General features: G+C 34.8%; 1 protein-coding gene across 27 annotated transcripts in view; it reads left to right on the forward strand.

Moving 5' to 3' along the window:
• The window catches only part of SGK3 (serum/glucocorticoid regulated kinase family member 3), a 122263-nt gene that overhangs the window by 82364 nt on the left and 20736 nt on the right, over positions 1 to 19163 (forward strand). For 23 of the 27 annotated variants that reach the window (XR_009534125.1, XR_009534124.1, XM_060116559.1 and 20 more), the window contains 6 exons: positions 4832 to 4919; positions 5406 to 5492; positions 9968 to 10017; positions 12338 to 12395; positions 16569 to 16652; positions 16758 to 16889. Coding sequence is in view for 25 of the 27 variants with exons in the window: in XM_060116559.1 (XP_059972542.1) it covers positions 4832 to 4919; positions 5406 to 5492; positions 9968 to 10017; positions 12338 to 12395; positions 16569 to 16652; positions 16758 to 16889 (499 nt within the window). In the remaining 2 variants the exon portion in view is untranslated. The remainder of the gene's footprint in view (positions 1 to 4831; positions 4920 to 5405; positions 5493 to 9967; positions 10018 to 12337; positions 12396 to 16568; positions 16653 to 16757; positions 16890 to 19163) is intronic. The other 4 variants (XM_060116556.1, XM_060116558.1, XM_060116557.1 and 1 more) reach the window with 4 other exon arrangements.

Below are 19163 nucleotides of genomic sequence, written 5' to 3' on the forward strand. Positions count from 1 at the left end.
TCAAAAATAGCTTTACTTCAATAGAGAAAAGGTTATTTTTAAGATAACTTATTAAAATTGAATTTAAAATCATTTAAAAACTCAAATAGGGCCTCCCTGGTGGCGCAAGTGGTTGAGAGTCCGCCTGCCGATGCAGGGGATACGGGTTCGTGCCCCGGTCTGGGAGGATCCCATATGCCGCGGAGCGGCTGGGCCCGTGAGCCATGGCCGCTGAGCCTGCGCGTCCGGAGCCTGTGCTCCGCAACGGGGGAGGCCACAACAGTGAGAGGCCCGCATACCGCAAAAAAAAAAAAAAAAACCTCAAATAAAATATTATTATTTCTCGGACCTTTGGATAGAAAAGGGTTTTCTGAGGATATTGGTAGTGAGCGATGTTTTACAAAGTAAAATAATGACAAATTTGATTAATAAAAACTTTTGACCTCCAAAAATTACAAGTGAAATTAAAAACCAAAAATATAAAAAGTTTCACATGACAAAGGACAGTAGATAAATATACTTAATAAAAGAGCTCATGCAGATAATACATACTTAAGGCACCAAAAAAAAAAAAAAGACAAAACACATTAACAGTTTACAAAAGAGGAGATGCAAATGGCTGATTAATTACCAGGGAAGCTGAACATTTCTTTACTATTTAAGAAATGCAGATGGAGCAAAAACACCTTATTTTAGCTTCATTGCATTATAACACATATAGAAAAGAACACAAATCATGATTGTACAGTTTAATGAATTATGAGAAAATGGATACATCTGAGTATCCCCCCTCTCCACCCCAGGCCAAGGAATAGAACATTGCCAGCACCCCTGCAGCCCCTCACATGCCTCTTCTCAATGTCTGTTCCTTCCCAAAGGTCATTACTCTCCTGATTTTTAGCAGCATAGATTAATGTGCCCTGTTTCTGAACTTTATATAAATAGAATCATATATTACATGGTCTATATCTGGCTTGTTTTCAACAATTGAGAGTCACCAGTGTTATTGCATATAGCTATGCAGTTTGTTCATTTCCATTGCTGTATAATACCCCATTGCATGAATATACCACAATTCTGCTGATCGACATTTGAGTTATTTCTGTTTTCTGGCTCTAATGAGTAATGTTGACATTAACATATCTTTTGCTGCACATGTGCAAGCATTTCTGATGTATCTTTGAGTAGAATTTTTGGTTGTAGAATATGTATATGTTTCATCTTAGTGGATAATTCTAAATAGTTTCCAAAGTGATTGTACCAATTTCCACTTCCACCATTGGTGTACGAGATCACATGGGTCACCTCACCAACACTTAGTATCATTAGTCTTTTCAATTTTAGCCATTCTGGTGAGTGTGTAGTGGTATCTTATTGTTGCTTTAATTTGCATTTCACTAATTACTAATATAATTGAGTTCCGTTTCTTTAAAATACTATTTTTCACTTACCAGACTATGAGAGATGCTAATATAAACTAACATTTAATCAAGGCTGGAGAAAGTCTTCAGGATGTTCATGTATTGCTAGGAGAGTAGAAATTGGTACAACCTCTCTGGAAATTAGCTTAACAAACTACTTAAAGCCTAAAAATGGTTTATAGTTCAGAGCAAATACTTTTCTTTTTAAAAATCTGTAGTGAAAATCGTAAATGCAGTTCCAGTGTTGTGCACAATGATTGTCACTTGCAGCATTATTTATAGTAGTGAAAGCTGTACAGTCAAAAGTTGGAAGCCATATATATATAATATATATATATTGTATATATGTAAAAAATATATATATTATATATATATATATCCTAAAGTGAAAGAACCACTGAGTAACTTTTAGTGTGTCCTAATACAGCATCATACATCTATCAAAAGTGATTGCTAACAAAGAATTTTTAACAGCATGGCAAAGTCCTTTTGATGTATTGAATACATTGTATTTTTAGGTGAAAAACAGTAAAATAAAATATTTAAAATATAGCATGATCTTAACTGTGCAGAGAAAAAACAAATACAGTAGGGGTGTTAAGAATGAAGATTCCCACCTTCAAATTTTTTTTTGAAATAAAATGCACATAACATAAAACTCACCATTTTATCTATTTTTGAAGTGTACAATTCAGTGGTTTTTAGTATACTTGCAATGCTGTACAACCACATCATTATCTTATTCTATCACCCAAGTCTAAGCTAACATTAACATCAACCCAAAAAGAAACTATATTTTCTAATTTCCCCTTTCCCCCAACCCTTGGCAACCACTAATCTACTTTCTATTTTTATGGATTTGCCTGTTAGGGGGATTTCATACAAATGGAATCATACAGTTTTAAATCTTCCTTTGTTCATTTAGCATAATGTTTTTGAAGTTCATTCATATTGTAGCATGTATCAGTACTTCATTTGTTTTCGTAGTTGAATAATATTCCATTATATGGATATGCCACATTATGTCCATTCATCCACTTTTTGACTATTATAAATAATGCTGCTATGAACATGTGTGTGTGTGTGTGAGCTTTTGTGTGCACATATGTTTTTATTTCTTTTGGGTATATACTGAAAAGTGGAATTGCTGGGTCGTACAGTAACTATAGCTTTTCAAAGAACCACCTGTTTTTTACACTGGCTGTAGCATTTTACATTCCCACCAGCCACCCTCCCCTTTTTAAAAACTATTTTTCATCTTCCTGAATTTCTAACGATGAATGTATACTATTTGTATTTAATTATTAAGAACAATTTTGGAAATCTTGCCATTTGTGACAACGTGGATGGACATTGACGGCATCGTGCTAAGTGAAATAAGTCAGAGGAAGACAAGTACTGCATGAACTCACTTATATGTGAAATCTTAAACCCAAATTCATAATCATTGATGCAAAGAACAGATTGGTGGTTGCCAGAGGTGGGGGGTAGGCAAAATGGGTGAAGGTGGTCAAAAGGTATAAACTTTCAGTTATAAAATAAATAAGTCATCAGATGTAATGTGCAGCATGGGGACTGTGGTAGCGTATTTGAATGTAGCTAAGAGAGTAGATTAAAAGTTCTCATCACACACAAAAAATGTATAACTGTGTGGTTATGGATGTTAACTAGACTTATTGTGGTCATCGTTTTGCAATGTATACAAGTATAGAAGCATTATGTCGTACACCTGGAACTGATACAGTGTTATATGTCAATTATATCTCAAGTTTTTTTAACCATTTTTTAAAATTGAAGTATAGTTAATTTACACTGTTGTATTAGTTTCAGGTATACAGCAAAGTGTTTCATTTATACATATATATTCTTTTTCAGATACTTTCCCATTATAGGTTATTACAGGATATTGACTATATAGTTCCTTGTGCTATACAGTAGGTCCTTGTTTATTTTATATATAGTGGTGTGTATATGTTAATCCTAAACAGTATGGAGGTGTCTTAAAAATAGAGCTACCATATGATCTAGCAGTCCCAATCCTGGGCATATATCTGGAGAATACTCTAATTCGAAAAGATACATGCACCCCAGTGTTCATAGCGACACTATTTACAATACCAAGACATGGACGCAACCTAAATGTCCATGGACAGATGAATGGATAAAGAAGGTGTGATGTATATATAATAGAATATTATTCGTCCATAAAAAAGAATGAAATAATGCCACTTGCAGCAACATGGATGGACCTAAGACATTATCATATTAAGTGAAGTAAGTCAGACTGAGAAAGACAAATATCATATGATATAATTTATATGTGGAATCTAAAAAACAAGTGATACAAATAAAATTATTTGGAAAACAGAAATAGACTCACAGACATAGAAAACAAACTTATGGTTACCAAAGGGGATAGCAGCAGGGCAGGGGGCAGGGGAAGGATAAATTAGGATTTGGGGATTAACACATCGCAACTTTTAAAAAAGAAAAAAAAAAACAATTTGGGAGGAGGTACTGCAGATACAGAGATTTAATCATTCCTCAGGATTGTCATTAGTCCATGCAAGGCCCCTCTTTTATTTTAGTCCATTTTTTTCCTCTTCATACCCATTTCTTCATCCCCGCTGGTGATGCCCACTTCAACATGTTTGTTATATGTCTTTGGTTATCTATTTATCGACTGTTTTGCTTTGTGTCTGTGAGTGTTTAATATATACACGTAAATGGTGCTGTGCTGTGGTCCCTTGTTTCTGATCGCTGACTGCTGTTCTCTGCAGGCAGTTAGTTACCATAGCTTGCTTACTCATTTCCGTAGTGGTAGATGGCTGTTTTGCTTCTGATTCAGAGCTATAGAGAATATTGCAATGAGTATCCTAGTTACATGTCTTTCACTGAACCTGTACATAATTTTTTTGTGTGTGTGGTTTATTCTTAGAACTGAAATTTCTGGCCTCAGGGAAAATGCATACTCAGTTTAACCAAATATTGCCAAATTGCTTTTCAGAAAAGTTGCCTCTTTTTACCTTCTCACCAGCAATACATGAGGGTGTTCCTTTCCCTGTATCCCTACCAACTTTTGGTATTATGTGTCTTTCTAAATTTTGCTGGCTAGTGCACATAAGGTAATTTCTCATTGTTGTTTAAATTTGTTTTTTTGTGATTATTAGTGAAGTTAGGCATCTTCATAAATTTCCTTACCATTTGGGTTTTCTATTCTGTGAACCGACTGTTGATACCTTTGCCCATTTGTTTATTGGATTCCCTATTTTTAAAATTAATTTGCTTATTCCTTTTATAATAATGATTATTAATGGATTTTGTTTGACTTTCTTACTGTAAATGCTGCTATAGTTACTTTTATTTTCATGTTAAAAGGGAGAAAAGCTGTAGAAATGCAAAGTCATAATAAAGTTAATTTTTGTTTTTAGTCCAGATGTCAGAGCATTCCTTCAAATGGACAGTCCAAAACATCAGTCAGATCCATCTGAAGATGAGGATGAAAGAAGTACTCAGAAGGTAGTAAGAGGAATTGTATTTTTTAACAGAAAAAAATACCATTCCCCAGAGATGAAATTATTGGCAACTTTAGGACCACATTTACTTAAAACAAAGTAATTTCATCCATTGTAGATTTTCTACTCTGTAGAGTACATAAAAACAAATGTGTATACCTCTTACTTATCACTATTTCTTATAAAATTGATAATATGAGTACTTTTTATAATAAAAAGTAATACATGTTAATTAAAGAAAAATTTGAAAATAATTTAGAAGTATTACCCATATTATCAGCAAACAGACCTAGTAATTTTTAACGTTTTAGTGATTTTCTTTCTAATCTTCTCTAATATGTGGAAATTTTTAAAATTACCTAACTTTAATTATACAATATATAAAGTTTTGTGTTCTGCTTTCTTCACTTTACATTTTACTTTTTGATCATAATATATCTTCATCATGATTATCACCATTGCAACTGTTGTTTTGAATTTTGGCCAGCAGGAGAGGCCTTTTCAACCAGAATATTACATACCTCTTCCTCTGCATTGTCAGGTTTTGAGATGTAGAGCAATCAATACACATGTGCTGGTTGGTATCAACTAACTTTTATTGCTGTAGTTATATGTACATAATCAATACGTTTTCCGAAAAGAATAAAGAATAGGATATTCTTGTTTTTTTAATTAATTGTGATAAATATCGTAAGCTTGTGCCTTCTTATGAAGATATTTTCAACATTTACTTTCGAAAGTTATGTTAGGTAAATTACAATAACAACTCAGGATTATTATATAGCAGTTAAAAGTATAATTACAAGTGTTATATAAATATAATACCTTTATAATTTAAAATTAATTAATACTATTGTTAAATATATACATGAAAATCAGAGATGTACGTTTTTGTCTTTATAATGTCTTTTAATTTTGTCATGGTTCTGTTTTTGTGATTTAAAAGGTAATGTCATGAGTTGAAACATTACTGTCCCACAGCTAAAAATCTTCATTTGAAAAATAGATGTGACTACTGGAAAGTAGTAATTTTCTTTCTCTGATGCTCTAGGAGGATTCTCAGTTAAGGGAACAGATTTAACTCTTACGTCTGTGACATGGTTGCTCTTAGGACAATGTAAAAGGATATTTTAATTTTATATCTGTGCAGTCGGTCAAAAGAGAAACCACAAGCTGGGAAAACATGTAACAAAGTATAAGAAGGAATAATGTCTGTAAAAAAAGCTCATACATATGGATTTTTGAAAAGAATGATATTTAGGACCCTAGTAGATGAAAGGAAAAGAGACATGAAGAAATACTCTTAGTAAACAGATACATGGGAAAATGTTCAGCCTTGATGCCAGTAGCAAATGAAAGTTTTAAATGAGAGGTTTTTTAATCTGCCAAATTAACAAAAATGTAAAGTAAATAAAATACGCCAGGACTAATAAGGGTAAGGTAAAATGGGCATCCTTGGGCGTTACTGGTGTTAAAATTTATGCAACTCTTTTGGAAAGCAATTTGGCAACATGTATCAAACATGAAAGTAATTCATGTCACTTAGGAGTTGATGCAAATGAAATAACCCTTCACAGAAAAGAACAAAGATGTTCATTTTAGTATGATTTATAATGAAAAGTTAGAATCAGTTTGAATAGTCATCAGTCAAATAGTGGTTGTCCCTATATATTGTACATGTAAAAAATATTTCTAAAGATGATAATATTTAAAGTTTTGACATACCATTAAATGAAATCAGGGTTTAAAACTTTTAATGCAAACTTACACAGTGTGATCACAGTTTTTCGAAGTTATGCAAAGACTATATGAAAGTACTATAAATATTTGTAAATTGTCCGTTGGTAAGGTTATGGATTTTTAAAAACATCTTAATACTATTCAAAAAATATTTTAAAGAGTAAAATGCATGTAACCGTGATTATCCATGTTTTGTTTGTTAATCACGTAGAGAGTATGTAGGTTTAGATCATGTAAAGAATGTCTTGCCTTGCTGTAGGATAATGGTTTTTCTTTTTTTTTTTTTTTTTTTTTTTCTTTTCTTTTTGCGGTATGCGGGCCTCTCACTGTTGTGGCCTCTCCCGTTGCGGAGCACAGGCTCCGGATGCGCAGGCCCAGCGGCCATGGCTCACGGGCCCAGCCGCTCCGCGGCATATGGGATCCTCCCAGACCGGGGCACGAACCCGTATCCCCTGCATCGGCAGGCGGACTCTTAACCACTGCGCCACCAGGGAGGCCCCAGGATAATGGTTTTTGAAGAAAGAACTAGACTAAGAGAAATTCCTGGGTTCTGGCTCCTCCTCTCCCACTGTTGACTTTCGATCTCAATTTTGTTTCTCATTTCATCCATAAAATCTGGAACTTAGACTAGGATCTTTTCCTGTTTTAAAATACTGATTTAAAAAAACCTTATAAAAAAAAGAAAGAGCCATATTTCATCTTACAGTTATAACTATTTATTTATTTTTATTATTTTTAAAATTAAAATTTCTAGGAAATGCATCAGTTTTATTTTTATTTATTTTTTCTTCCAGTTTTAATGAGGTATAATTGACATACATCACTGGCATAAGTTTAGGGTGTACAGCATTATGATCTGACTTACATACATCATGCAATAATCACCACAGTAAGCTTAGTGAATATCTCTTGATATCATCTCATATAGATACAAAATTAAAGAAACAGAAAAAAATGTTTTTCCTGTGATGAGAACTCTTAGGATTTATTCTCTTAACAACTTTCATATATAACATACACAGTGTTAATTATATCTATCATGTTGTACATTACATCCATAGTACTTATTTTCTTATAACTGGAAGTTTGTACCGTTTGACTGCTTTCGTCCAGTTCCTTCACTCCCCCCACCCCAGTTGTAACTATTTATTAAGGACTTCTGAGTGGATAATCAAATGAATTTAATAGCTGGAAAATATCTTAGAAGGCATCTGGACCTTCTTATTTATAGAGAAAAAAACGGAGGCCAAGAGAAGTCAAGAAACTTATTCTCTTGATTAGTGTTCATTCTGTTAAGAAATATACCTCAACTTCAGTTTAGTGATTAGATGTAGTCTTTAAAAATAATAGGTAGAGGGGCTTCCCTGGTGGCGCAGGGATTGAGAGTCCGCCTGCCGATGCAGGGGACACGGGTTCGTGCCCCGGTCCGGGAAGATCCTACATGCTGCGGAGCGGCTGGGCCCGTGAGCCATGGCCACTGAGCCTGCACATCTGGAGCCTGTGCACCACAATGGGAGAGGCCACAACAGTGAGAGGCCCGCGTACCACACACACACAAAAAATAATAAGTAGAGTAAAAAGTTATCTAATTATATACCTCAGAAATTTTCATTATTATTTCAGAAATGTGCTCCATTAGAAAAACTGTTTGCAAGTAATAAAATCTTATTACATATTAATGTAATTCAGGGGACAGGTTATCCTTGTTATTGTTTAATCCACACTTATTTACTTCACTCTCTTCATCTTATAGAAAAGTTCATTGAATGGAAAAATGATACAGTTCTCTGCACATTCATTAAAAGAATAAGTGTATTGAAATTACAACTTAGTTTGATTACATTATCAGATTGTATAGAATACTATAATATTTAAACATAATCATGATATATATAAGTCAAATGATTATGCCATACATCTTAACCTTTTACAGTTCTGTATGTCAGTTATATAATATCTCAGAAAAACTGGGGAACAGGGGGAGATTACTTCATGTTAAAATTATGCTACAACAGGACAAATCTCATCTAATGAACTGGAGTGTTTATATATATTTTTTTGTCTTGAGCTAGACTGTGATGGTTCCTTTTATTTCTGTCTTCTGTGGATTAAAATTTTATTAAATGAAGATTTTTCATGTAAAGGTATCAGTAAGAAATACATTTGATTTGTCACTAAAAAGTTGGTGCCAATGTTGTTACTTCATATGAAATATACTTTAGATCTTTTGCCCTTTATTTTAAAATAATAACTTGTATTCTGGAGATTGTCTATAAGTTACAAATGAATTTAAGTGGGAATATATATGACATATGTCTCTAATAAGAAATTGCTTATATAAAATTTGTTGATTCTGATGAACTTAAAGAGATGTTTTTAAAAGCTTACTTCATATCTATAGCTTATATGAAGTATAATTATATAGAGCTCTAGTAAAAGTGTACATATTTGAGACATCTCTGATTTAATTCTCTGAATGTATAAAGAATTTCATAGTGAATTTATGTGCAGAAGAATTCACTTACACTTGGCTTTTGTGAGAAGTGCTCACTGTAGAAGGATCACTAGATTAATCTTTTGGGATTTTGAGTTAAATTTCTAGTTGATTATTAGTGAGCTAGAATTTTAATTAGTTATATTGCTTTATGGTATACTAGGTGAGTAAAGATTTGCTTCTACATTAATAACAGGGATTAAATTTACTTTGTTAACTGTTGTAAAGAGAAAAGCCTATCTAAAAATTTGATACTATCACAATGGTGGAATTAGGAAGAAAAAGCACTCCTGGTTTTATGTATTTGCTTTAGAAATAAGTTTACTTCCTCTCAAATTAAAACTTTAATCCAGCATTTGCAGTCTTAATTATCATCATACTATCATTTCCTATATTTAATTATAGCTTATTAAAAATATTTGAAAATTTAAAAACAAAAGCTATTTTTAACCAATTTTTTTAATGTAAAAAATGATTCCTCTTCGATTGTGGTTTCAGTGCCCAGCTCTTCCAAAGAGCTTTCCCCAGTTTACTTCATTCATTTGCCAACTTTGACCTTGATTTCTGCCTTACATTTTTCCTTACAACTGCTCTTGAAATTTATCATTAAAATGATTATGTTTATATTGATTGTGTATCTTTCCAAAAGTCTGTACATTTATTAAGCATTAGGGCTTTAGGTTTCTTTAACATGGCAAATATCTGTGGTATGGTTATGTGTATTTTATTTCAAAAATATCCATTAACCGATAACTTAAGACGCTCCAGTAAGAATGTTAACTTCTTTTTTTTTTTTTTTTTTTTCCCCATCCGTACAGCTACACTCTACCTCACAGAACATTAACCTGGGACCATCTGGAAATCCTCAGTAGGTTTAATTTGTTTCAAACAATCTCACTGGATTTGAGGAAGATTTTTTGCAAATGTGCAGATGTACATAATTATACCAATTTAACTAGAAGCCTGTGAAATAGAACTATAGTTACAGTGAATATAGTACTGTTGTATGCTTGCCTAATTTACTGCTCTAGCTTCTCCTTGTTTTATTAGAGCTCTGAGGAGTTTTTAATCCACACGTTGTTGATGGGGTTCGGCTGTTTTGCCACTGTTACTTTCCTGGTGTGTGTGTGTGTGTGTAAGATCAGTAGACCATATTTCCCAGGGGACCATAAGTCCTGGGAGGTACCTGGGAAGTACTCTGGCAAAAGCATCCGTGGAGGCCAAATTGATATCCTCTTGGTGCTCAGTGTCACAGCTAGAACCCTAGTTGTTAGCCAGCTTGTTCCAGAGGAGTCTTGATGGAAATTAGCATATGAAAGGCTATTAAATTTTCTTTATCCAGTTTCTCCCATAGTCCCATATCTACTTGAGCAGAGGGGAAACATTTTGAGGAACACAAGGAGTGACAAATGTGGACTTCATCTTAAGTGTCAACTCCAGCAATTCGCTGGAATACAAAGAAGGAGTCCAAGGCTACTTCTTGGCTCAGTTTGAGGAGTGCCCTGACGGATGAGTGATAACTGCTGTGGGTTGGAAGAGGAATGTAGTGTTGCTCTCCTTACTTGTAATTATCCTTACAGGCTTATTGGATTAATTCTGAAGTATTGTATCTTTATCACAGGACACTGTGCTTCCCCTTACCCTTTTGGCCCACTTAGAGAATGAGTATAGACAGGAGAAATGGTAAAGGAGACTAAGAAAGAATAATTAGTAAGGTAGGAAAACCAGGAATGTGGTGTCACAAAAGCAGGTGAAGAAAGGGAGTAAATAACTCTGTTGATGTTGCTGATGGGGCAGATAAGATGAAGATTGAGAATGGACCACTGATAGGTCATTGGTGACCTCTGTGAGCAGTTTCAGTGGTGCGGTGGGTAGAAGACTGACCGGAAAGGATTCAGGAGAGAAATATAGGAGGGGACAGGAGGTATCGACAGTGAGTTTAGACAACTTACTTGATGGGTTTGCTGCAAAGGACAGCAAAGAAACGGGATGGTAACTGGAAGAGGAAATTTGGTTTTGAGCATCTTTTCTATCATCATTGCATTGAGCTTGTCAGGCAACACAAAATGGAAGTTTGCTTTCAATTAGGGTTCATCACCAACAGTTAACAGTGGGGCCTTGGGTATGGCCTCGGTTGGCGTGTTTACTGTTTGAGGGATTTGCATGTTTTTTCACTATTATGTTTGTTCAAAAAATTATTTCAGTATTTCAGCATATCATTAAAGAACAAAATAACTAGTCCAAAGAGCAGGTTCTTGAAGAAGAAAAACATCTAAGCTTAGTTAAGTATTTATCTCCCTAATCTTGACCTGTTATTATTTAACCCAGACCTGCTGTTACTCTTATGTTTGAATTGACTATTTCTTTCAATAATGAATTGAAGGACATTTAAAATCTAAATGGAGTCATTTCACTGTCCCTAGTACAACTTAGGAATTCATACCATGTTAAAGAAAACAGCTCTTCTGGCTGCTTAAGTTCATCTTTCTGCAGCCACGTGCTATTGCTTATATACAGCCAATGCTGTTTTTACCTGAGGTGAAAATAAATAACCTTCTGCCTTCTGGACTCCTGGCTTTTCTACATTACCATCTATGAGAATAAGTAGAGAGTTCTTTTATCTTTAACATACAAGTGATATGTATGCAAAACACTGTGATGACTTTTTTCTCCATCAGAAAATCTTCTTAGTGATTTTACTAGATATTCCAGCTAGTAACTTCCTTTTCAGAATAATTACCAGACTACTTAGTCCTTGCAGTGTATCACTAATTTATATAGTTACTCAGTTTCCTCATTAAGAGCATTGGTGACGTTTATGGTTAAAAAAAGTGGTTTGCTACCCTGAGTTCAAAATGATAGAGAAATGGTAGATAGATAGATAGATAGAAAGAAAGAAAGATCTTTTTCTCCCAGAGACTATTATTGAAGTCCTTCTTAAGCCAAACTTAACAAGGCTTAAATAAAATTATAAAATGTCTTATCTAATCAGAAAGGTATTATTACTGTTCATTATTACCTATTTTATATTAAAGATGAGATACTACCACTGTGAAAGCTGGAGTTATCATGCTGAAGTGTACCCAAGATTTACCTATTATAAAGAGTGAGGTACTAAAAAATGTTGAAAAGTTAACATCTTTCCAATTTCTAGGAGGCTAATTCTTGTCATTGTTCATTTATTTCAGTGCTAAACCAACAGACTTTGATTTCTTAAAAGTTATTGGAAAAGGCAGCTTTGGCAAGGTAAGACTTTTTATTTTTTCATTCAGTAAGTAAGTACTTAAGGAATGTATGCTTTATATATGCAAGACCATGGGGCTTGTTGGTATGCAGGCTATGGAATTAAGATGCTTTCTCTACCTTCAAAGTACTGACAGAATAATTGAGGATACTAAGCATCTACTCAAATTCTAACCCAAAATTTATTTGTTGAACAAGTATTTTGTTGAGCTCCTATGTGGCAAGCACTGTTCTGGGGCCTAGTTAGATAGTACTGAACAAAAATAACATGGTTAATACCTTTGTGATGCTTACAACCTAGTGGGGGAAATAGTCAATTAAAAGTATGCAGTCAAGTAAATAATTACATGTAGCAATGGAGCTATGAAGGAAATGAAGACTAGAGTCAAGAGACAGGAAAATAGTCAGTGGGAGGAAAATCCCTATTTAGATGAATTGGTCAAGGATGGCTTCTTTGAAGAGGTGCTATTCAAGTTGAGGCCGGAAGGACAACAGTGAGCAGCTGTGTAAATAGCAGTTGGAGAAGGAAAGGGAGGTTTGAGGACCCCTGTCTCTCTTCATGCAGTGAATGTCAGATGAAGCATGTAGCTTGACAGTGTGACCATACCAAGCAAGAAGAATCCCTAAGGGCAGAAGCATCATAGATGGAGTTGTCAGAATCATCAAATGTATTTAAGTTCCTTTTTGCATTATACTTCAATCTGTAGTAAAAATAAATATGTACGTGTTTAATTATAGTGTGCTGTATTCATAGCTTTCAGTATATCTAGATGTAGGTTTTTTTTCTGAGTTCCCTAGAGACCAGAAACTGCGACCATAAAATTACACCCATGTGTGTTCATTACTTCAGCAAATATATATTTGCCACCTGCTACATACATGCTGGGCATTGTGCTAATATAAGCAGTAGAAAGTTTGAAATAGATCTTGCTCTCAAAATGCTCACAGTCTGTTGGAATGTTAGAGATAGTCTGTTGTTAAAAACAAAAAGCATTAATCTTTTGGAAACTTCATGTTTAGATCTACTAGAAATTGGTTCTTGCTTATAACGTGAGGTGTAGGGTCAAGTTCATTTTTTTCCCTATGGATGTTCAACTGATCCCACGCAGTTTACTGAAAAGGCTGTTCTTTCCCTACTGCTCTGCATGGTAAACTTCATCATATATCCAGTGTCTATATGCGTGGATCTGTTTCTAGATTTTGTTTTATATTTCCGTTTCTAGATTTTATATTTTGTTTCATTAATCTATTTGTGTATTCTTGCATGAGTACCACATGGTCTTGAAAATGTAGCTTGATATCCAACAGAACAAGTCTTCCCCTCCTTGTTCCTCTTCAAGAGACTGTTCTTAGCTCTTTGCATATCAATATTAAATTTTAGAATTAGCATGTCAAGTTCCATAAGATTCTGTTGGATTTTGATTGGGATCGCATTGAATCTGTAGATCAATTTGGGGAGAATTGTCATCTTAACAATATCAAGTCTTCCAGTCTGTGACCATGGCATATCCCTTTGTTAATTTATTTCATCTTTAACTTTTCTCAATAATGTTTTATACCATTCTGTGTAGAGTTTTGACACATCTTTAATTCGATTTGTTCCTGTGTGTTTCATTTTTTATGCTGTGAAAACTGGTGTTAAATATTGAAGCTGAATATATGCATTACCTGTGACACATTGGTTCTCCTCCAAGCTATGTAGCCACCAGTAATTCAAGCACATATGTGCTAGGAAAGGCGTGTGCCAGAATGCTCGTAAGCATCGTTGTTCATAATCTAAATGTCAGTGAGAGAGTGGATAAATTGTGTGTGGTATGTCTGTGGAATGCAGTACTCTGCACAGTAATGAAAATATGAAGACTCTGCTGCATGCCACAATGTGAACGCACATTACATAATTTAGAATGAAAGAAGTCAGGCAGAGGCCACTTTGTCTGTGTGATTCTAATTACATAAAATTCAAAAACAGGCAAAACCTAACTTGTGTTATTGCAAATGGAAATAGTGGTTACCTTTGAGGAAGAACAGGGATGGATAGTTTCTGGAATAGGGCAAATGGGAGGCTTCAGGCTACTGACAGTGTTTGTTTTTGTTTTTTTTTAACCTGGAAGTGGTTACATAATGTGTCCATTTTGTAATAATTTATCGAGCTGTAATGTTTATGAGTTTTTCTATATACGTGTTCTGTTTAATAAAAATTTTAAGTCTTGCAAAATGGTTGGAAACTAACAAAGTACAATAAAACAAAGAAAAGCAGAATACAGAAAAGAAGGAAAAGCAAGCAGAACTACAGATTCACAATGTATTTGAAAAATAGAAAAATATACATGATAAAGTAAAATAAATAATGGAAATCTCATATTTATTCTAAGCTTTTCTACAAAGGATGGTCTTGGTTCCACTTTCCATTTGCCCATCTGTTTCTTAACCACCTGTCTATTTTCCACATCTACCAATCTGCTGAAAAAACGTCTACCCTTCAGTGTACCTCCTAATGCCACATTCTTTGAATTATCTTCTTAGAATATGCTTGAAGATGAACCAATCAAAGTAGAGGAGTGAAGTTCAGTGGGGTGGGGAGCTGTCGAGAAAAGAAAAAATGTAAGAAGGGGGCTTCCCTGGTGGCGCAGTGGTTGAGAGTCCACCTGCCGATGCAGGGGACACGGGTTCGTGCCCCGGTCTGGGAAGATCCCACATGCCGCAGAGCAGCTGGGCCCGTGAGCCATGGCCGCTGAGCCTGTGCGTCCAGAGCCTGTGCTCCGCAACGGGAGAGGCCACAACAGTGAGAGGCCCGCGTACCGCAAAAAAAAAAAAAAAGAAAAGAAAAAATGTAAGAAGGAAGGAACATTCAACAGAGTCAAATATTGTAAAGAACAAAAGCCTGAGGAATGAGAAAGACGCCAGCAGTTGAACTCAGGACATTTTCACCCTGAAGATGTTTGGACTCCTTTTTTATGAATAACAAACATTTTAATTGATAGACTTTATTTTTTAGAACCATTTTAGATTTACAAAAAAAAAAAAAAATCAAGTAAAGAGAAAGTTCAGAGAATTTCCAAACCATCAGTTTGCTCTATTTAGTAACATGTTAGTATGGTATATTTGTTCCAGTCAATGAGCCAATATTGATGCATTATTATGAACTAAAGCCCATCATTTATGCAGATTTCCTTGGTTTTTACCTAATGTCCTTTCTTTGTCCCATTCAGGGCACCACATTACATTTAGTTGTCATGTCTCCTTAGGCTCCTCTTGGCTAGGACAGTTTCTCAGACTTCCCTTGTTTTTGAGGGCCTTGATGGTTTTGAGAAGCACTGGTTAGGTATACTGTGTACCTCTTTTGGGATTTGCCTGGTGTTTTTCTCACGATTAGACTGTGGTTACAGGTTTGAGTGAGGAAGACCATGGATGTACTGAAAAGTAGTGCCCAGCCTTGTCACTACTGGCAGGTCATCTTACAAAGTTTTAGAATATATCATCTAATAGTTACAGAACCTGTAGGGTGTCTTGAATCCCTTAAAATTTGTTTGTAAAACTTTGAGTATGTCTGCCTTTTTTTCTGGGGCAAGGTCTTCTAAGTTTCTTCAAATCCATGAGGCGTCTGCATGCACCCCAGCCCATTATAGAATCTCAGCTATACATGGTGCTTCTTGCTCTGAGTGCTTCTAAATTTGAAACCTGTAAGAGAAACCCAGATGTTAAAACAAAACTGCATTTTGATCACCTAGAAACCATTCTCCTCTCCTTTTTTTTATGTAGACATGAAATTTATAGCCTCAGTATTTTCTAAAGACACTCTTCAGGACTCAGGGCTGGCACGCGCGCGTGCGCGCACACACACACACACACACACACACACACACAGAGTTCTCAAGCAGTATAGATTTTGACACTTAAATTTAGTAAAAACCTCAAACATTAGCACATTAAGTGACCAAGAAATGATGCCTGGCCATTTAAATCATCAACATTTTTTGGTTTTATTAAAATATCTAAGGAAAAGTGGAATTGGAGAAGTAAATTCAGTCATTTTCAATTTTCAAAATAAAAACACATTATCTAGGTCCTTTGTGGACTTTATTTTTTAAAAATTTAAGTATTGACTTATTGATAAGTGAATTGTTCCTATCAAAACATTGAAATTCTAATAGTAGACACAATCTTTAACTATAACAGGTTCTTCTTGCAAAACGGAAACTGGATGGAAAATTTTATGCTGTCAAAGTGTTACAGAAAAAGATAGTTCTCAACAGAAAAGAGGTAAAATAAAATAGCTTTGTTTCTCCTAAACCCATTTTCTCAGTTAACAGAATTGTTTTCTGATGTATAATACAAGCTGATTTTTTACCTTTTTTTTTTTAACAGCAAAAACACATTATGGCTGAACGTAATGTGCTCTTGAAAAATGTGAAACATCCATTTTTGGTTGGATTACATTATTCTTTCCAAACAACTGAAAAGCTTTATTTTGTTCTGGATTTTATTAATGGAGGGGAGGTGAGTTTTATAGTTTTCTAGTATTGATAATGTTTAGAAAAAAAATAGAGTTCAAGTTTCTCTTATCAGTTTTGGAAGCAAAGCCCAGCATAAACAGCTATTTGTTGAGTAGCAGCAGTATTTAAAGCACTGGCTAATCAGCACAATGCAGAATGTGGAGAAGTGAGACATAAAGCTCTTTTCCTAAGCAGCTTATGGTGTAGGTGGGAAGGTTCATAAAAGAACCTTGATACGAAGCTACAGACTTCATGGGTAGTTTTGTCACTGAGCTATATAGCAAGAATATATACTGAAACATTAGAATGAAGCTTGATTTGTAATTTTTGGTAATTATCGTTTCAATAGTTGCATATAAATATTACTCTAGCCTGTCATTTTCCAAAATGTGCAAACTATTAATCAGATGAGATGATCCTGTAATAAAGGGTTCTGTGGTGAAGCCAGTTTGGAAAATGTTTCCTGTTATATCCCCTTGGTGATTAACAGTGTGCTTCATGGTATTTACAATGTTTCAGCATGTTAAAGACTTTGAGAAATTATGCCTGAAAGCCTGGATTTATTAAAAAAAAATTTTTTTTACCACACAGTCCCGTTTTTTGTTTGAACCAAGTCTATTAATAATATTCCCCAAAACTCTGAATCAGAGGGATATTGAAATACATTTTGGGAAATGCTGCTGTTAAGATAATAATTCCAGTAGTAGTTAACGTGTATTGAGCATCCTTATATACCCAGCACTCTGGCTCTTTATACATATTATTTTATCTTCACAGCAGTTGTGTTGCATAAGACAAAGAAACTGAGGTACAGAGAAGCTAAGTAACTTGATCAAGCCATGTGGGTTAGTAAATATGGAGCCAGGAATTGAGCTCAGTCTGATTCCAGGATCGAGGCAGCTGACCACCCCCTGTTTCTCTGCTTCTTAATCCTCATACTTTTCTAATTTGTTTGATCTCTGACCTGTAAATGTCTCTAAAAATTATTTTAACTGGTAAATGTTATCATATCTTTATAAAAAGATCTTCCATCCCTTAATCCCAGAGCAAAGAGAGAAGAGAAGTGTATTTCAACCTTACTATAGTACACTTATCTGTAGAATAAAGGAACTACATAGAAGACCAATTTCTATTCTGCAAACCTGAAAGATCAGACATACCTAGATCATTTTGGGGACGGTCATAAAAAGAATATTATTCAACCTCTTACATCTATGGCAAATATGCCTTAAGACACCTCAGAAGCGGGATTATGAATCCCCCATGCACCCTGATTCAGGAATGTGGATGACCCCACATCGTTCCCACCTTGAAGGTGTTGTTTTATTTGTATGTGGTGAGTGCTAACATATAACAAGAATTTATTGAGGGCCTGGCACTTTGTAATTATTTTACGTGTGTTATATCAGTTTATCATCACAACTCTTTGAGATAAACACTCTTATACTCATTTTATAGGTAAGGAAATTAAGGCTCAGAGAGGTTAAGTAACTTTCTCAGTGTCACCATGCTCTAGTACTTGTCAGGCCCTGGATTTAACCTGGACATCCCAACTGCAAAACCCATTCTTAAGTACCACCTATGTCTTTGAAATGTCATGCAGGAATCTAACTGCAGGTGGGATACTGGCTGCACGTTTCCTGCTTGTCTGTGGTTTGTTAATGCTGTTTTAGGACTTTGCTTCTGAGCCCTTATTACACAGAGACTACTCCTAAACTGGATGGCAAAGGTGGAAAGAAGTAGGCTTGTCTTCTAAAAGATAGAGTTGACTAAGATAATGGTGGGGGGGAAAGAGAATGTTAAGGTGCAGGGGTTGAATGGGGCAACAGGTAGAAGAGGAATAAAGATGAGAAAGGACAGAGGCAAGAGGAGTGTGATTTCATTATATGTTTCCTATTATTACTGTTATTTGCCCCCCAATGTTCATATTTGCATTTTAACCTTGACATGTGATACTTATTTTTGTATACTACTTCAGATCTGTTTTGGAGTCAGGTAGAGTATAAACAAATAAGTTTTATGATACTGGGCATGTAAATAAGCCTTTCTGAGTCTCAGCTTCCTCATCAATTCCTACTTCAAAATAGGTGGGTGGATTGAATAATAGAAGCATATAGTCTTTAGCATAGTACCTTTGATTTAGTAAGCAGTGGTTGTTAGCTGTTATTAGTGAATGATCAGATTTTCATTTGGGGTAATTTTCATCAGTAGTAGTGTATTAGACAGATGTAATCAGAAGGTCAATAAATAAAGTATTACAATAGAGTAAGCCGCAGCT

The sequence above is a fragment of the Mesoplodon densirostris genome, chromosome 13 (genome assembly GCF_025265405.1).
Source record: "Mesoplodon densirostris isolate mMesDen1 chromosome 13, mMesDen1 primary haplotype, whole genome shotgun sequence".
NCBI lineage: Eukaryota > Metazoa > Chordata > Mammalia > Artiodactyla > Ziphiidae > Mesoplodon > Mesoplodon densirostris.